General features: G+C 38.1%; 3 protein-coding genes and 1 pseudogene across 3 annotated transcripts in view; 2 read left to right on the top strand and 2 right to left on the bottom strand.

The window, feature by feature from the left end:
- LOC131795974 (uncharacterized) overlaps positions 1 to 17272 on the top strand; it is a 123564-nt gene that overhangs the window by 90233 nt on the left and 16059 nt on the right. The gene's annotated exons all lie outside the window — the stretch shown is intronic.
- On the top strand, positions 7104 to 8799 carry LOC136280293 (uncharacterized). Its single transcript, XM_066165303.1, has 3 exons — positions 7104 to 7330; positions 7494 to 7733; positions 8405 to 8799. Exons 1-3 carry the CDS (start codon positions 7309 to 7311, stop codon positions 8797 to 8799), a joined length of 657 nt encoding a protein of 218 aa, XP_066021400.1. The 5' UTR covers positions 7104 to 7308.
- Positions 12081 to 12948, bottom strand: LOC131800063 (uncharacterized; annotated as a pseudogene).
- LOC131795956 (netrin-1-like) lies at positions 13803 to 14871 on the bottom strand. Its single transcript, XM_059113594.2, has 2 exons — positions 14123 to 14871; positions 13803 to 13973 (listed from the first exon to the last, which is right to left on the bottom strand). Exons 1-2 carry the CDS (start codon positions 14708 to 14710, stop codon positions 13803 to 13805), a joined length of 759 nt encoding a protein of 252 aa, XP_058969577.2. The 5' UTR covers positions 14711 to 14871.

Below are 17272 nucleotides of genomic sequence, written 5' to 3'. Positions count from 1 at the left end.
GACAGCCTCGCTAACGTAAGGAATCGAGTTCTTTGGGAAAAGTGCTGACAAAAAAATAATTTGTCTTCTAAAAATTCTGCTGCAACGGGAATCGAGGTAGTATTATTAAAGAGGGCTCAGGATAGGATAATCGGGATAAAACTCAGTGAGGATAATTTTACTCTTAATTTCCCGTAGTTTGTTGTCTAAGCATGAAATGTTTTAGCGGCTTCTGATTGTGCGCTTCAGACCCCATGAATCTTTTTCCTCCGAATTTTTTTCACCTTCTCTCTTAAAGAATGTAATTAATTTTTTCACCTCATCTTTAAGCCCTATGATTCACAAAGAATCACTTTTGTTTTTTCCAGATTGAATTAAGAGGGGCGGCAAAGTTTTTTCCGGAATAGTGGAACACAAGGAACGTTCGCAGAGACACCATCAGTTCCTTTCCAAAAGACTGACTTGACAATTGCAGTTTGGATCTTTATAGTATCACCGCTAACAAAAAGGCAAGAAGTTTACTCAGACTGGTCTTCTCCGCGTCAGTTCCGAATTGACATTGAGATAAATGATCGGCTGTGTTTCCAAGGAAGACGAGACGTAGGTGGAGTAAGCGACATGATGACTCCATGTACACAGTCAGGGTGGGTACAATTTTTCTGTCACGATCAACGAGGCGGCGATTTTCCACTGCGAAAACTGACCGTGAGGGTCATGCAACATTTGAATGACTCCTGTGCAAATTTTGGGCCCGAGATGCAGCTTCAACTCTAAGATGAAGAGAGCAATATCGGAACCAGTTGCCGAGGTTTATCCTATCCCAGGTGTTCACTGAACAAACGGCGACTCGATAGCGCCACCAGAGGGCCAAGAAATGAAGCAAAGAAAGAGGGAACGAGAAGAAGGAACTTGTTCTTTGCCTTACTTTCGACTTCCTGGGCCGCCATTATCGCGCGCAATTAATTAATGCCAGGATTGATCCCCGCAAGGAATAGGAGTTTTTCTTTTCGCACGCTCATAAAAATATTTCAATATTGTCTTTCGAAAGTATTTTACTTAGTTTATTACATGCTTCACTCACATATGTGAATTTTATTTAGCTTTCTTGTATTGCACGTTTCTTTTACAGAGATGTCGTGGAAACAGATGTTTGGAGACACGTGGCAATCACTCGGGGAAGATCAGAGCGCACGTTTAGGATTTACATAAATAGTGAAAGGAAAGTGAATCACGTTGTGAACGATAATCCTGTCCTTGATTTCAAAAACTCTGGTCATGCTGTCTATGATATTGGCTTGAAAAGAGACACTGGCACCACGGCTCTTGCATACTTCAGTGACTTGGTGATCTTCACACATGAGCTATCAGCGACTCAGTTAAAGAGTGATTTATTTCTAAATCATCCCCTTTACAATTTCATCTAATTTTTCTTGTAAAACGAAGAACACACCCACATATTAATATATATATATATATATATATATTTTTATATTTTATTGTGTTTTTCCGTTTTACATTTAAGAAAAAAAAAAAAAAAAAAAAGAAAATTACAGCAGTATAAAGTAAATAAAATTGTATAAGGTCAGTAAATAAATAAATAAATAAACAAAAATATTAATACAAGGCTACCCAAGGTAAAGTTATTTCAACTGAGTGATTGTAAAAGTTTTTCCCGTTTCATTAAGTGCAGGTTTAGTTTTTTCTTTTCTTTAGCTAGGTATTCTTCAATTCTGAAAAATTTTTTAAGGTGCGCGAGGAAGATAATAAAGCTTGGGGTAATAGATTTCTGTCTGCAGAGAAAGATGGTCTGCTTCGCTATTAACATGATGTGATTTAAAAGCATAAAGTGATTATCGACATCAAATAAGCCAAACATAATATTAATTTGATCTGTTAGATCAGGAAGCGTTTCAATACCGCATTCATGTAACCAACTAGAGATTTCTTTCCAGAAGGCTCTAGAGTGTTCACAAAAAACAAAAAAGATGTTCAAGGGTTTCCTCGTTCTTATCACATATTAATAGCGTTTCGTTGTTAGCATCTCATTCAAAATGAAGAATTTATATACGATTTCAAGAAAATAGGGCATAGTTCCTGAAGGCACTGTGGGTGTCTGCGTGTGTGACCCCTTCTCTGGCAATGAAAAATCTATCATTTTTGAAAGGTTAACACTTTCTCCCAAATGCCCCTAAGGAGCTAGTGCAAATTTTAGGGATCCACCCTTGCTTTTCCAGGAAAGTCTTCTCCAGGAAGTCTTTTTAAGGAAAGTCTTCTTTAGGAAGCTCTTCGGGAAAAAATGGCTCCGAGAGATATAGTAATAATATGAATAAAATATCAAAGAAATGAATTTAGAAGTGATACAGCCTTGATATGGCTACTTGCGTGGTTCCTTTCACGCAGATTTTGCAGAAGGGGAGAAACTTATGAAAAACCGCTAAGAAGATGTTTGTTTAGTTGAGTCATTAGAAAATACAAAGCCAAGACGGCAGTCAAGACGGCAATTCCGAGTAGGACGTCGATTAAAAAATATGCTTATCCTCACGTAGCCCGTCATAGCTCAAATTTAGCATAACCTACGTGATTAGTGTTGAGTTCCAGATGGAAACTTAAAAATAATTTATGTCGGGATTTCCGCTCTCGGAGCACGTGAATTTTGGTGATTTCTCGTTGCTGTTTTGCAGAGGACAGCTGAAAAACATCAGTATAAAGTTTTAAAACGCACGTGCCAAGATATTGTTCTACCCATAAGATCTTTGGTTTTTCACTTCGTCATCTCCGTCGTCGTCTTGGTTCACCTGAGGTCCCTCTTAACCTTCAGGTTCGATTCTAGACTACTTAGTCGAAATATAATTGAGTGATGTTACGGACACCTCTCTTGACCCAATCCGAGAAGACAAATGTTCTTGAGGGAGCGATGTTTGATTGCACGAGAGCTGAAAAACCAAAAAAGGGCTCCGTAAAGTAAAAGTAAAGAGTGAAAGTACTCAGCGATACTTCACATCGAAAAGATTGATAAATTATTTATAATCCAATTACTTTATTTTACCTATTTGTTTACTTTATTTAGGCGGGAAAAGCGAGGCAGAGAGAGAAGCGTAGCATGCGCAGCTAACCGATTAAACAGGTTTCTTACATTATAAAATAACCAACTGTACAATATCGCAGGATATTTGTACTCTAATATCGCGTTATTTTTACTCCACTTTGTGCAGCTGGATAATAACGACACATAGTGAAAACAGCCAAACTGCCTAAAACGTGCGGGAAAACACAGACGACCAAGTTGAGCTTGGTTTCAGTTTTGCATCTGATTGATTGGTTGAGAAAGTGGCGCGAGTTTTTTGAGCCAATCACATTGCGAAAAACAGGGCAATCCAATATTACTTTCGAAATTCAATGTAAAATATTAATCGAGTTCTTAGGTCGCTTTGTTCTTTTTGAATATGGAGTAGATTTTCCATATTAATTGAAGCTGAATCTGAACCCTGCAAGTTTATTAAACTTTCTTAACATTCTCTTTACCTTTTAAGATTTATGAAGGTTTTGTCTAAGCATTGAAATGATCCCCAGCCCTGAAATGACCCCCATATCGGCCCCTGAATAATCCCCAGCCCTAAAATGATCCTCAAGGAAGTTATGTGATTCGCTCCTGTGATTGAAGGGCTACTTTATGTTGAAGATTTCACCATTAACTGATTTTCGCGTACATGTCCGTACATGGAATTTATTTGCACTTGTAGTAGTATAGTCAACTGAAAAAATTAAATTAATATGACAAAGAAGGTTATTACACATGTCGATTTCGGTTGAAGCGACAATATTATACTTATAATTTGTGTTCCATATGCGGCTAGTAAACTTCGAAGTGCGATCTGTGGTGACACTTTTGAAATGTAAGTTGCGTAACGAACTTCTAGGTTTTTAAATAATTAGTCACCTGATCTATTTTTGCCGCGTTGCGCTAAGATAATTAAATATTCACAAAAAAATGACAAACGGCTTGAGAAATGCAAATCATTATGGAATGGTGATTAATGGTGAGGTGGATCAGGATGATAAGGATAAATTCTCCCAGACCCCCGTAAAAGCTTCTCAAAAATACACCTGCTTTTAAGTCCTCTATATGAAGTTTTATTCCGCCTCTTTGTAAATATCGTTATCTTTTCAGTCCTACTTTGTCTAATACCCTTGGCGTTGCACGAGCTAAGCGTTCGAACCTCTGTTATATTCACTGAAGCTTCTCGTTCCTCAAAAAACCCTTTTGTTGGATTTTCTCATAACATTGTTATATCAATAGCTATTAACCGTCATGCACCGCCCACTTATTCGACTGATGACAACAAAGGAAAACACTTTTAACAGCCAGTGAATATATCTTATTAGACGTTTTGTTGTTTAGTATCGCTGAGTATTTTTACCTGAGTTGTGCCATATTTTGAAGAGCTCGTAGGGCGAGTTATGATAAAAACAAAGTCTAGTTGTGTTTAACGTTTGCCATGCAACGCCCACTTATTCAAACTTTAACACAGGTGTAAATTGAATTGACCGCCAAGAGTCAAAACTCACGAGCACAATTATCCCATACGTTGTGAGTTTGGTCATCGTGTACTTTTTCCAATTTGTTTCGGTCATAATTAATTAAAAGATAGTTTTTCGTCTACCGATTTTACCTCTTACTTCTCAGATGATCACAAAGTTCGTTGAGTAAAGGTTACGATATGATATTCCATGTTTTAGCTCAAGTTCGAACTGTTTTCCAAGTCTGAATTTTTTTCCTTTGTTGGGTACTTTCTTTTACTGAATCGTGAAAAAAAATCGAAGGACGTTTTCGATTTTTAGATACTGTTATTTAGCGGAGCCACTGCTAAGATCTGCTGAAGCTCGACTCTACTTTTTAAAGGTTGCGAAACATTTTAAAACGCGAAAATTACCATGGTGTTTACCATGTGTTTTGATACATTCCATTTTTTGTGTTAAGTTTTCCAAGTTTCAAGTTCGTATTGTTTATTTTGTCTGAATTTTGTTTTCTCTGTGTGACCTTTTGTTTTTTCGTTCATGTGTGGTTCGTTGTCACAGAGAAACCTCTCTGCAGCATAAACAGCTTGTGCTAGATCGATTCTTGACAATGAATAGGCAAAAAGTTGATAAAAGCTCCTCCAATAAATATTTTTTGTCGCTTGCGATCTGTATGAGTCGTCCTCGGTAGGCCAAAAAGCACTAAGTATTTCACGAAACCAATTGTACTCCCTTATCTAAGTGTCGGTATCTTTTTAGTCCTGTTTTTGTATATTGTCCTTAGCGCTACGTGAGGTTAACGTTCGAAGTTTCTTGATGTTCCTCATTAGGAAATTCGGGTTATAAAATGTTTTTAGGCCAGCCGGCTCCACATTCTGTTTCGCATAATGAATGCATTAAATGGGAACTTCCTTTCTTACAACATAAAAACCTCAGCATGAAGCTCCTGAGAAGTTTTAAGAGCGCTCACGGTAGCTAGCAGTAGCACTCAGCTAAATACGCCTCGAGCGATTTTCATCGTCAGCATCCTTAAGAATTTCTCGTATGAGTTGCCACGATGGCAAAGTCAGCATTTAAAATGTCAAAACTCACCAGCACAATTATCCCATACGTTGTGAGTTTGGTCATCGTGTACTTTTTCCAATTTGTTTCGGTCATAATTAATTAAAAGATCGTTTTTCGTCTACCGATTTTACCTCTTACTTTTCAGATGATCACAAAGTTCTTTGAGTAAAGGTTGCGATATGATATTCCATGTTTCAGCTCAAGTTCGAACTATTTTCCAAGTCTGAATTTTTTTCCTTTGTTGGGTTCTTCCTTTCACTGAATCGTGAAAAAAAAATCGAAGGACGTTTTCTATTTTTAGATACTGTTATTTAGCGGAGTCACTGCTAAGATCTGCTGAAGCTCGACTTTATATTTTTAAAGGGTATCGAAACATTTTAAAACGCGAAGAATTACCATAGTGTGTACCCTGTGTTTTGATACATTCCATTTTTTGTGTCAAGTTTCAAGTTTGTATTGTTTATCAAGTCTGAATTTTGTTTTCTTTGTGTGATCTTTTCTTTTTTCGTTCATGTGTGGTTTGTTTTCACAGGGAAACCTCTCTGCATTATGAACAGCTTGTGCTAAATCGATTCTTGGCAATGAATAGGCAGAAAGTTGATAAAAGCTCCTCCAATAAATATTTTTTGTCGCTTGCGATCTTTATGAATCATCCTCTGTGGGCCAAAAAGTACTAAATATTTTACGAAACCAATTATACACAGCACCTGCGGTAATTTCCATATAAAAACACAGTGGGAGTAGTCTCAGATAAACGACGCCGGTGTAATTTTGGGTATAATGCTATACTCAGAGCATTGAACATAATACAGACATAATGACTAAACTTCTCAAAAATCCCCTCAATGTTACAATTCAACAGGAGATAAACTCTGTAGCCTGAGTATTGCCGATAGTGAGCCAACGTGCACTATAAGAATTTGATTCAGTAAAACATTGTGTTCTGAACTTCGGTAAGCCTTTTATTCTTGGGAAGTTTTACTTCTTGGTGATAGAAAATAGGTGGGGTGGTGGGGGGGGGGGGGTGCAGGGCTCTTATTGACTATTATTTCGAATTATCAAATCGAGCATAATGAAACACATTGAGCATTATTTTCGGCATAAAGCCTTACTTTTAGGGTAGACGCTCAAAAGCCAAGTCTCAGATTCGAGCATAATTTATCTAAGTGGGAGTGGGAGGTGGAGAGGACTGCTTGCGCACCCACAAATCTGCTTTTAAGGAGATTAGAGCCCCTCTCACACCCTGCTCCGCCGTCCGTGTTTTTGCCATCAAGAACATCAATATACTTTCCTCGGCAAATTCTGTCATAGGGAATGATAGTCTCCTACCCAGTCCTTCCACGATAGAATCTGGCTACGGTATCAAGGGGATGATAAACTGGTTAAAGAATATTCTCTCTTTCATTTTCATACAGAAGCCGCAAATAAGTTGATAGCCACAACATGAGAACCCAAACCGTTGTTGGAGCACTATGTACAGTTGTTTTCTTCCATTTGGTATCCAGGATAACACATGCTAACGCTATCGGTAAGTGCAAGTCGCAAGAATCAGCCTTCAAAAAAGCCCTTCAAGGACACACATATGACACATTCAAAGTCAATAGCCTGCATGTTTGCGTCAAGAGATGTGATAAAGAAGAAAAGTGTCAGAGCATTAACTTTGTTATCGACGAAAGTATCTGTGAACTGAATAAGCAAAGCAAGGAGGCAAGACCAGACAATTATGTTACAGACCCAAGACGGATTTACATGACAGTAAAATTTGGCAAAGGTGGGTGCTTTAAAAGTATCGTGATCTTAAAAAGTTGGTCTTTTGATTGTATGTATATGTGTATGTAAGTTTGTATACGTATGTGTATTTTTTCTTTAGAGAGGGTTATGAATATTGAGATCTCGGAAGTGTAACGGCCAAATTTTTTTCTTTTGTGCGGCAGATACCTGGCCATCCGGAACATACGGACTTCCTCGTTCCAAGACTGGCTGTCCTCAACCCCCTCATGGCTCTGAGTGGGAGACAGGCTGGAGGGTACAAGATACGGAAGACTCTTCCAACAAAAATCGCTTCTCGGATAGTTTTCATTTAGATGCAGTTGTTTTGGACAGTCATGTGAACAGAAGTTTCTGCATAAAACACGTACACAAAGTCGGTACTGGAGCGGAACCATGGCCTCTGGGTAATGATTTTTCAAGCATTTTTTAATTTTTTCAACTTTCTCTCTTTTCGTAGTTGAACAGGACACTTTCACATCAGCACGACCCCTTTTTCGTTATTCCGTTATTTAAAGCTCTTTGAGATTTCCCGATATTCCCGTTGTGCTGGATTAGTGACTAATCTCGGTATTACTCGATTCTTCCTCTCAAGGCTCAGTAATTATTGATAGAATTCACTGGAGTCACGTGAGTTTTAACAATGGATGTAACGACCTTTGCTTTATCTCAAACTTGATCCACTTCCCGGGCATAAACAAGGGCCAAACTTTCAACATGATTTCACCCCAAAAACAACCCTCAATTTCTTTTACTATTTGGCTTCTCCCTAGAATATTTCATACCCCCGCTGTATAAACTTATTAACGCTTGTTCGTTGGTTGCGCAGTATAGGCCACCAACGGAATCTTTCTATCTCTTCCAACTTTTCACCTCTCGAGCCATTTTTGTTTTTTCTTGCACCCGAGCAGTGCTTTCTAAAACTCTTCGCTATAATTTCGCTTTTAAACTGTCTTCGTAAAAACTTTATAGGATACTAAACAGGATTATGAACATAAAAGAAACATATCGGATCGTGATTTGTCCGGTTTTATGATAAAATAAAATACGAAAAATTAAATAGCAATTGTTTTTCCAGGCCAATATTGTATTTACAAGAAAGGCACTTGTCCAGTAGGACTCAGCGAAGGATTTATACAGTGGGATGACGAAGACATAAGTAACAACAACAGTAATGGTGGAACACTTCCTGATGGTATATATGACAATGCTACAAGGATATCGTTTTGTTGTCAGACGGATGGTAACAAGTCCGATCCCATCACCCTCCCCGTGGAAAAACCTTTTTACTTGCTAGCTTACGGTTCGTCTGAGTGTCAGAAAGTAGAGGGGGCCCTGGGCACTGAGGAGTATATACAATACGACAACGAGGACTCAAAAAACTCAGATAAATGGGAAGGGAGTCATCCTTTTATGAAGTATTCATACTTGACCAAGATGAGAATAACTTACTGTTATTACTGTGCAGCATGATTATTTTGCAATATTTAAAATCTTTGCGGATTTCGCAGATTGTCTTTGCAAGTTAGTGTGAGACAACTGCGCACCTACCCCTCCCCTAACCCAATAACAGTCGACTAATAACAAGTTAGGGTTAATATTGGGCCAGGGAAGGGGTGGTGCGCATTTTCTCAGATACTGACGTTGATCCAAATTCATTACCTTGAGCCCAATAAGAATACGTAAGGGAGGGGACAAAAGTTTTGATGATATTTATTAAGCAATTTTTTCTAAGATTCAAGGCGTTTAAGTGAAATTTCTCTTATGAATTGAGTGAGCTGTAAATCGACGAAATTTAATGTTGAAGGACTACAATCACTTTCTTGTTTTTTAAGGCATTTGACAAAAAAGCACATTTTAGCTCGCATGTGAATTTTAGCCATAGGAACATTCCGTAGGAACAAACATGACCTTCAATAGCTTTTTGCACTTCGTCAACAATACTACATGACTATACAGCATGTTCCGGCAGTTGAATGGTGTTAAAAGAATCCAAACTGCTTGTATTCTAATAAATTACGTGTCTCTAATCTAAGAAGTCAGCCATCCGCTTGAACATAAGTTTTTCCATTGTGGTCACTGCACAAATGCAAAGAATTGAAGAGCTCATCTTTAATAAAAGGCCTGTTACCAGTTGTTTGGATTATATGTATTACTTTACTCGACGAAAGTCTAAAGCGCTTGAAGGGAAATAATTCTACTTGAGGAAAACTAACTATTGCGTCGCACTCGTGTTATAAAATACTGCGTTCGCGATGAAAAGTTAAATCTGAGCGACCACAACCGACTGAATGACCATCACATTTTGAATTATCACCAAAAGTTTATCTCCCTGTGTTGGTTTTGGATCATAAACCGAATTGTTTAGAGGGGATATTATTATGTAATTGAGTATTTTGCGTTTTTTAATTCGCTAGATGCGAAATTTTTCGCTTTTTCACTTGAAACGGCTGTTATTTCAAAGCTAGAAGCCCAAATTTACGCAATGCTATTCGAGGTAAATTTCTTTCATTGTTTGTGGTAACTCCACATGTTATGAGTAATTATTGTAAACATAAGCTTCTAGAAATCTCTAGACTGCTGAGTCATGCTGACTTGCATACCAAAGAACTTTTCAGAACGTTTCATGAAGTCACGCATTTGTTATGTAATACTTCTAAAATATCGTAAAAAAGGCTGTGGTTATTCATCGTGGTGTTGTCGGAGCGACGACTGTTTTGAAAGCTATACCGAGAGAGAGTTACAGCGGAAGATTGCTTATTTCAAGGGCCTTTGGAGACAGCAGTGAGATTGTGTTAGTGGTGAGCTGGGATATAGACTGTGGTGGGCTTAGTTAAGTTTGTTAACGCTAAGTATTGTACTGGAGGCGCTCCTTGTTAAGAACATTACTTGCTGTTCAATAAAGTAATTGAGTTAAGAAGATTGTAGTGTATTTTCTGTCGGTTAGATTATACCGTAACACACGATACTTCACCACACCTGAAAGAAGAACTGCATTTTAAAAGAAATATTATTCTGACTCTGTTCATTTCAAATTTTGCTCTTGATCGGCACGTGTGCAAGTTTGCACTTTGTTTAACGTAAAGATCATGATCACTCGCTTTCATTTTGCCTCAGGATGAATCAATGTTCGCCATAATTATCAGTAGTCCCATGAAATTAGCGCTCGAAGACCTCGCAGTTGTCGTCGCAGTCATAAAAACACAGGTTGGTGGGAATTGGTCTGGGCGTCCTATGATGAAGGAAGATTTAAGAAAACCTTTCGTTTATCAAGGAATACGTTTAACTTAATTTTGAAGAGTCTTCGACCTGATATTGAGAAAGATTGGCAAAGAAAGGCTGGCTTAGGGTTAGGGTTAGGGTGATTACCTATACACCATTGCGGAGCTGTTTGGCCTTGGTGTGACGACCGTTCACAAAATCATAGAGGAAGTATGTGAAGCGATCATAAGAAACCTGTGGAAACCTTCGGTGCAAGCGCATTTTCCAATCACCAAACAGAATATTATGGAGAAAATGGTGGATATGACAGCGTTTTGGCAATTCCCGTTGCTGGGGTGCTGTAGATGGGTGCCACATCCCCATTCAGTGCCCTCCTGGCGGTCTGAAAGCCTGTAAAGAGTATCATAACTTTAAGAACTTTTATTCAATAGTATTAATGGCCATTGTAGATGCACAGGTTCGTTTCATCTGGGTAAGTGTTGGTTTTTAAGGAAATTCACACGATTCCATCATTTTCCAGTCCACTGATTTGTGGCACAACATTACTGAAAAGAACATCATACCATCAATTTCTCAAGTCATTGAAGGTACCGAGGTTTACCCGACGATTTTGGGAGATTCTGCTTTCCCATTCAGAGTGTGGTTGTCATTGGATCAAGGAATACTATTAATATATGACATTACGTTGCATCACTGTATATTTTTCAGACATTATATACAGTACCATGAGATAAACACTGTTATGATGAGAATTGCAATACTGTTATTCAGTTGTTATTTCCCTTGTTAAAGAAATGTATTGATTCTTTCACCATATTATTTTCCTTTGTTTTCCAACTTTTGTAATATAATCTCAAACAAATTAACAAAGGGATATAAAAAATGAACAAAAAGATTCAAAGTAAAACACAACATTTGAATGATTTGTAAACCATAATGTACATTTCAGTAATACACATTATGATATCCTGTTCCTTTCATGTTTTTGAGGGAACAACTTTAAAAGGGTATCTACACTGTCACCAGATGAGATGTATTTAGGCTCATTTATATGAAGGGTAGACTTGAGGACACAGAAGTACTTGTTTTCCATTGCACAAGTTTTTGTTTTGACTACTCATAACCACAAAGTAAACATTAAACAGAGAATTATTGAGGATCATATCTTGACAACCAAAACATACCAAACTACCTATGGTGGTATCTCAGTGCAAAGAAACTACATGGGAACTCAGGTAATATTATTAATACCTCTGCTGCCAAAAATTAAAGTTTGAGATAAAAACAGACTTAATTTGCAAATTCTTTTAAAAAACCAATATTTAAACAAAATGCTACACTTCTTGAACCATTATATCAGTGCAATATTGAGATTTCTGCTAGTGGAAAAAGATTATTTGAGTTATAGGCACTTCAAGACCATGGTGTAGAAGGCTCTTTTCAAAGTAGTTCCAAAATAACTTTAAAATGTTAGAGTTCATGCCAAGACCCTTTCAAAATTGGTACAACTGTGAAATACCAGATTGTCCTTTTCAAGTCATAGTTGACTGAACGTGATGTAGGAGAGACTGCTCATCATTTTTTGGAGCAGATGACATCAATGGTGTGTACCCAAAGGATGGGGTGCTTGGGTGACTGCTGCTAGCTCTGGGATTGGACACAGATTGTTGTGCAAAATTATGGCTTTGATGATGAAAATCATCAGAATAAGAACTGCTATAAGGATGGAAATTACCATGGGGTTGCATGTTTGGATTGCTGTTGGGTGTTAGTAGGCCACACATCAACTGGAAGTACCTCATTTCCTGTTCTCTAGACTGCTTCATATCTTCCCTTAAAATTTGCAAAAGTTCTTTAGTGGGATCATTCTCAATAGTACTTTGAAGAAGTTCAACAGCTTTTGCCAGGTTTCTTTGCCAAGAAACGTTTACCCTTGGATGGGACTTCTCCACTGCTATCCATAAGGCTGGATGAAGTGCTTGCACAGTCATCATCATCACCATCAACTTCTTGATCATTCTTGCTGGTATCTTGCTTGTCTACATTTCCAATATGTACAGAGGGTTCACATGCATTTTCTCGTTGACATGAATCTCTAGTTTTAACAAGTACATAAAGAAGGTCAAACCATTTACCATATCCCCGTTCTTCAACAAACCTTTCAATACCTGAAGCAGTTTTCATTGTCATGCAGATCTGCTTACACGTACTAATGCATGACTTAAATTTATTTCTCATTTGTTGCACTTGGAAAGGAAAATCACTCCCGGTGGTCTTATTGTATTCGACGTTCAGCCGTTTCCGCACCATCTCATAAGCTTCAGTGTTGCTTGCTTTCTTAGTATTGCAAAATATCAGTTTCTTGACCAGCTGGTCATCATTAACAATGATATTTACCATATCAGTGATGTGATCTTCTTTCCAAGTCGCTCTCCGCCCAATTCTTTTTTTCCTTTTCCCACATTCAGAACTCACCATTTCACCTTCCTCGATGAAATCAGACTCTTCTTCTTCTTCTTCGCGAATACATGTTGTAAGATCCCTCTGACCATGGTCTTTGTCATCCACTTCGCTCTGACAATCTTTGACAAGCTTTTCTGTACAAAGAGCACACTTGATACAATACCCAACACGTTTATTTGGTTGCCAGCCGATAGCTTCTTCATTAACTTCAGGAATCGAACATTCCGATCGAACACATACACTTTTACCACACGTTATACAAGAATACTTCGTTTGTCTCTCACAATTACTGCAAGAAAATGACAAACTTTTCCTCCAAAGCGCCATGGCTATGAACTACAACGTAAACTCGCGCCTAAGTGCCTAAGAGGAATTTCTGCGCATGCGGAATACTTGAAAAGCTCGCCACGGGTCGCTGCGGGCTCGCCAAAATAAATTGAAATACATTAAGAAAATGTATGCATTTCATTCGACGCGAAGCTAGCGCGACGTTAAAACTGAAGACGCTTTATCGATATTTTATCCGTCTTACCAAGACGGATAAAACGTCTAGGACGAATTTAATTTACCAGACGAATTTAATTCGTTTTAGACGTCGCGCTATCGTCGAATTTAATTGCTTGTGGGACCTTGAATTAAATTCGTCTGAATTAAATTCGACTGTAGCGCGACGTATAAACTAGGCCATAGAAATGGTAAAGGTTCAGTAAACAATTCGTAACCAAAGATTTTGCGTTTACGAGGAAGTTAGTAACCATGGTTCCTTTCAATTGACCATTTTATATAACTTGTCACAGATTGTTGAACACAAAGGTTATTAAATAAAGGTGAAGCAACTTTCCGACATAAATAGCATCAATTTGGTATAATGTGCCTCGATTAACAGGTACGGGTACCTCTGCAACCACAATTTTTAAGTCGAAGTAAACGCAGTAACCACTTCTTTCAAACACACTCTCTATCTGCAGGTGGTTGATCTAACAACGATTGCTCAAATAATTCACCATTGCTGTGGCACTTTATAAAGCAACGAAATTATGGTACCAACAACAGTGAGCTAATCCCAACGGCAGCATCTACAAAATAAATATGTCCTATCAAAAAAGCTTACCTGCTTGTTGAGATTTGTAGCGGTGTCTATTTTGAAACACTGAATTTTCAAACCCTCTCTTTCGTTCTCTGGCGTTTCTGGTAGATTAAAATATTTTGTACAGTTCGTTGCAAAGTAGGTTAGGGGATTCCATGTTCTTCCAGAGTCATTTGACTTCAAAAGGTACATTGCAGCCGGTAACTCGTGATAAAAAGTAACCACAGACTGATACAGCATGAAAGTTCTTCGAACCCCTAGCTGTAGAACCACAGGAAACTCGTAGTTTTTTGACTTCCAGAAAGTGTTTTTGCTAAAATCGTCCTTCACAAGACTGGCATTATGTGCAAGATTATCGTCGAATGCGTTGCAAACGTTAATGCAATCCAAGTTAACGCAGTATGGCTCTGACGGGTTATCGCAAGTTGAGTTCGCCGTAACATTAAAATACTTTGAAATGTCCGAAGGAGAAGGATAACAAGGTCCAACACTACATGAATCTTGGCCCGAAACAGCTGAAAATATCGCGAATAAACACAACACGACGAGCAGGTTCGAAGTCGCACAATTCGAACGCAGTTGCCATACTGAGCGTCCCCAGACTTGCCGCATTTTCAATATCAACACTGTTATCTTCTCTGCAGCATTTACTATTTTGTAATCCACATTCGATATTTACCAGTTTTCCTTACGTAAGGAGCCTCTACTCCTCAACTGCGACCCGAATTGTGTTAAAAACAATGTGCAATTATGATTACTTCTTTAAACCTCGATAGAATTTGACTTCCACGGTCAATTTGAACGCGAAGTATGATTTTGACAACCCCGTGGTAATAAGAATTTATTTTCGATCCACTCGGGGACGGTAGTTTCAAGCCGTATGTCTGACTAACTTTTAAAACATTGCATTTTTTGGCTTGAAATAAAAGGAGAAAAATTTAACAGCAGTAGTAGCTACAAAAAAAAAAAAGTTACCGGTCTCCGTCACCAAAGAGAAGTAAAATTATAACTGATCAAAAATAATATTCTCTTCATTGTTTAACGGTTGACATAGGGCAACCAACGCGCCTCGCTGCTAGGTAACCAGGACTTAGGTTTAAAAATTAACTTTTCCGTTCAAAAAAATTTGTGGCATTTGATTTCCCTTTTTATCATAATTTTTTTTCGGAAGGAAGAAGAATGCATATCACTTTGTTGAAAGCTAAACTAAAGTAAATTCGGAAAATTCCACTCCACGATTTATAAGCAAAAACCAGATCCACAACCAGAAAAAGCCGGTCATTTAATTATAGTAATTACGTCATTTCGCCAACGTGCCATTCTGAACATGGTTGATTTACAACCTAAAAAGCCCCAAAAAAGTTACAGTTCTTTATCAAAGCCCGATAAGGGTAGTGATCTTTTCAAAATCAATTGCATTGTTAAGTTTTCCGATCAGTTTTACTTGTTTCATATATAAAGACTTCAGGAGTAATGGGCTTCTGTAGACTTTGAATAGCTTTTTTCTGCTAAATAGGTCTGTATACTTTAAGTATAGCTAGATGTTTAAAAGCTAGAGGAGGTAAATCTCGCTGCCCGAATTAAGCTATAATGAAGAGTGCAATAAGAGCAAAGCAATAAGAGCAACGCAAAGTATCATTCTTGTCCTATGAAACGTGTGAACAAATTTCAACAAACATTCTCGATGTCAAAATACGAATGAGAGCGCTGTAACAAATTTCTACACCATTGTCAAAACTGTTCGACACTGAAAACCAAAGCAGACGTACCGTAACTGTTTTTTAAGATCATGATTTGACTGATTGACCAATCGAATCTGGGCATTCGTTTAAGCAGCCATGCAACATAACAACACAAAAATAAAGGTGTTAAGTCGTGGAGCTCCTGGCATAAACTAGCTTAAACTGCAGTACCCGTTTTGTTTCATCTTCTGTTTACCCGGGTTTTCTAATCAATCGACTCTCAGACCCGGTTTAAAAACAACATCATAAGGATCTGAATGGGGTGATGGCTTTTTCAGTTAGCGGTTAAAATTCTGGCCATTTTATTGCTATCCATTAACTTCCTTCTTTTATGATCAAAAGAAAAATTTTGGATCATGTATCATAAGAGATCATGTATCTTATGGGGGGCCTCGACCGATACATCGGTCGATACTCGATCGAGAACAGGTCGATATATCGGTCCAGTATCGACCGATGTATCGACCGATAGTCCACTTAATGATACTCATGGTGTCGGTCGACATATCGACCGCGATACTGTCAGTGGTATATCGGTCAACTATCGGTTATATATCGGTCGACTGTCGGTCAAGTATCGGTCGATACTCGATCAATATCTTGTTCGCTTAAACGTCCAGGAGGGAACGTTAGTTAACAAATATCTGAATGCTCATTGGTAGCGTTTTGTCGCCATCCAATGCACCATTCTCGGACTAGTGCCAGTCCCATTTGCTCTTTTAAGTTCTCCATATACTCGGTAGAGTAACGGCTGAGTATCGACCAACATAACAGACCACTCAATAACGATTGTCTTTTTAACCCTTTAGAATTAATTGATGTACATTTCACCAAAAATTCTGAAGTAACTCGTATTTTTGCCGGTACTTTAATGTTTGCTTTTCATAGAAAATAAAACGTTTTCAACAACAACAATAACAGCAAGCGTTAGGCAAAAGCTAAAGGCTACGTAGGTTATAATGAGAAGATATTACAGAGGCGGATCCAAGCGAGGGGTTGAGGGCGTTGCAACCCCCTCTTTGAACAGTATGTTCTTGTTATTTATTTAACTCTTCATAAAAATAATATGATAAAATTGTTTTATACGTAGTTGGTTCACTTCCACCAATCGATTGATTGTCAAGTTACATTGTAGAGGGTAAAATCCGGATAATTTTCGGGGAGCATGGCCCCGTATCCGACAACCCCCTTTCAAGAACTCCTGGATCCTCCCCTTTATTGTATTAAACTGGCATTTAAACCATACATGTTAGCGATGTAATTTTAATAAAACGTAAACCACTGTTTATAAGAACCCCTCCCCCGCTTATAATCCCTCCCCAGTTATAGACCCACCTACATGTAAGCAGAAAAATTCATTCGATTACAACGACCCCCGGATGTAAGCCTCTCTCTAGTTTTCCTTGTTTCCTAAATAATGAGCACTCTCGAA

Source organism: Pocillopora verrucosa, chromosome 4 (genome assembly GCF_036669915.1).
Source record: "Pocillopora verrucosa isolate sample1 chromosome 4, ASM3666991v2, whole genome shotgun sequence".
In the NCBI taxonomy this organism is placed as follows: Eukaryota; Metazoa; Cnidaria; class Anthozoa; order Scleractinia; family Pocilloporidae; genus Pocillopora; species Pocillopora verrucosa.
The sequence above is the reverse complement of the archived record's forward strand: the minus strand, read 5'-3'. Positions and strand labels throughout refer to the sequence as shown.

What these genes read in the sequence shown, in the direction of transcription:
- LOC136280293 (XM_066165303.1), top strand. Translation starts at nt 7,309, where the DNA reads ATGACAGTAAAATTTGGCAAAG. An exon ending in GACAGTAAAATTTGGCAAAG is followed by an intron (nt 7,331 to 7,493) that starts GTGGGTGCTTTA and finishes TTTGTGCGGCAG; the next exon opens with ATACCTGGCCATCCGGAACA. An exon ending in AGCGGAACCATGGCCTCTGG is followed by an intron (nt 7,734 to 8,404) that starts GTAATGATTTTT and finishes TTGTTTTTCCAG; the next exon opens with GCCAATATTGTATTTACAAG.
- LOC131795956 (XM_059113594.2), bottom strand. Translation starts at nt 14,710, where the DNA reads ATGCGGCAAGTCTGGGGACGCTCAGTATGGCAACTGCGTTCGAATTGT. An exon ending in CTACAAATCTCAACAAGCAG is followed by an intron (nt 13,974 to 14,122) that starts GTAAGCTTTTTT and finishes AACCACCTGCAG; the next exon opens with ATAGAGAGTGTGTTTGAAAG.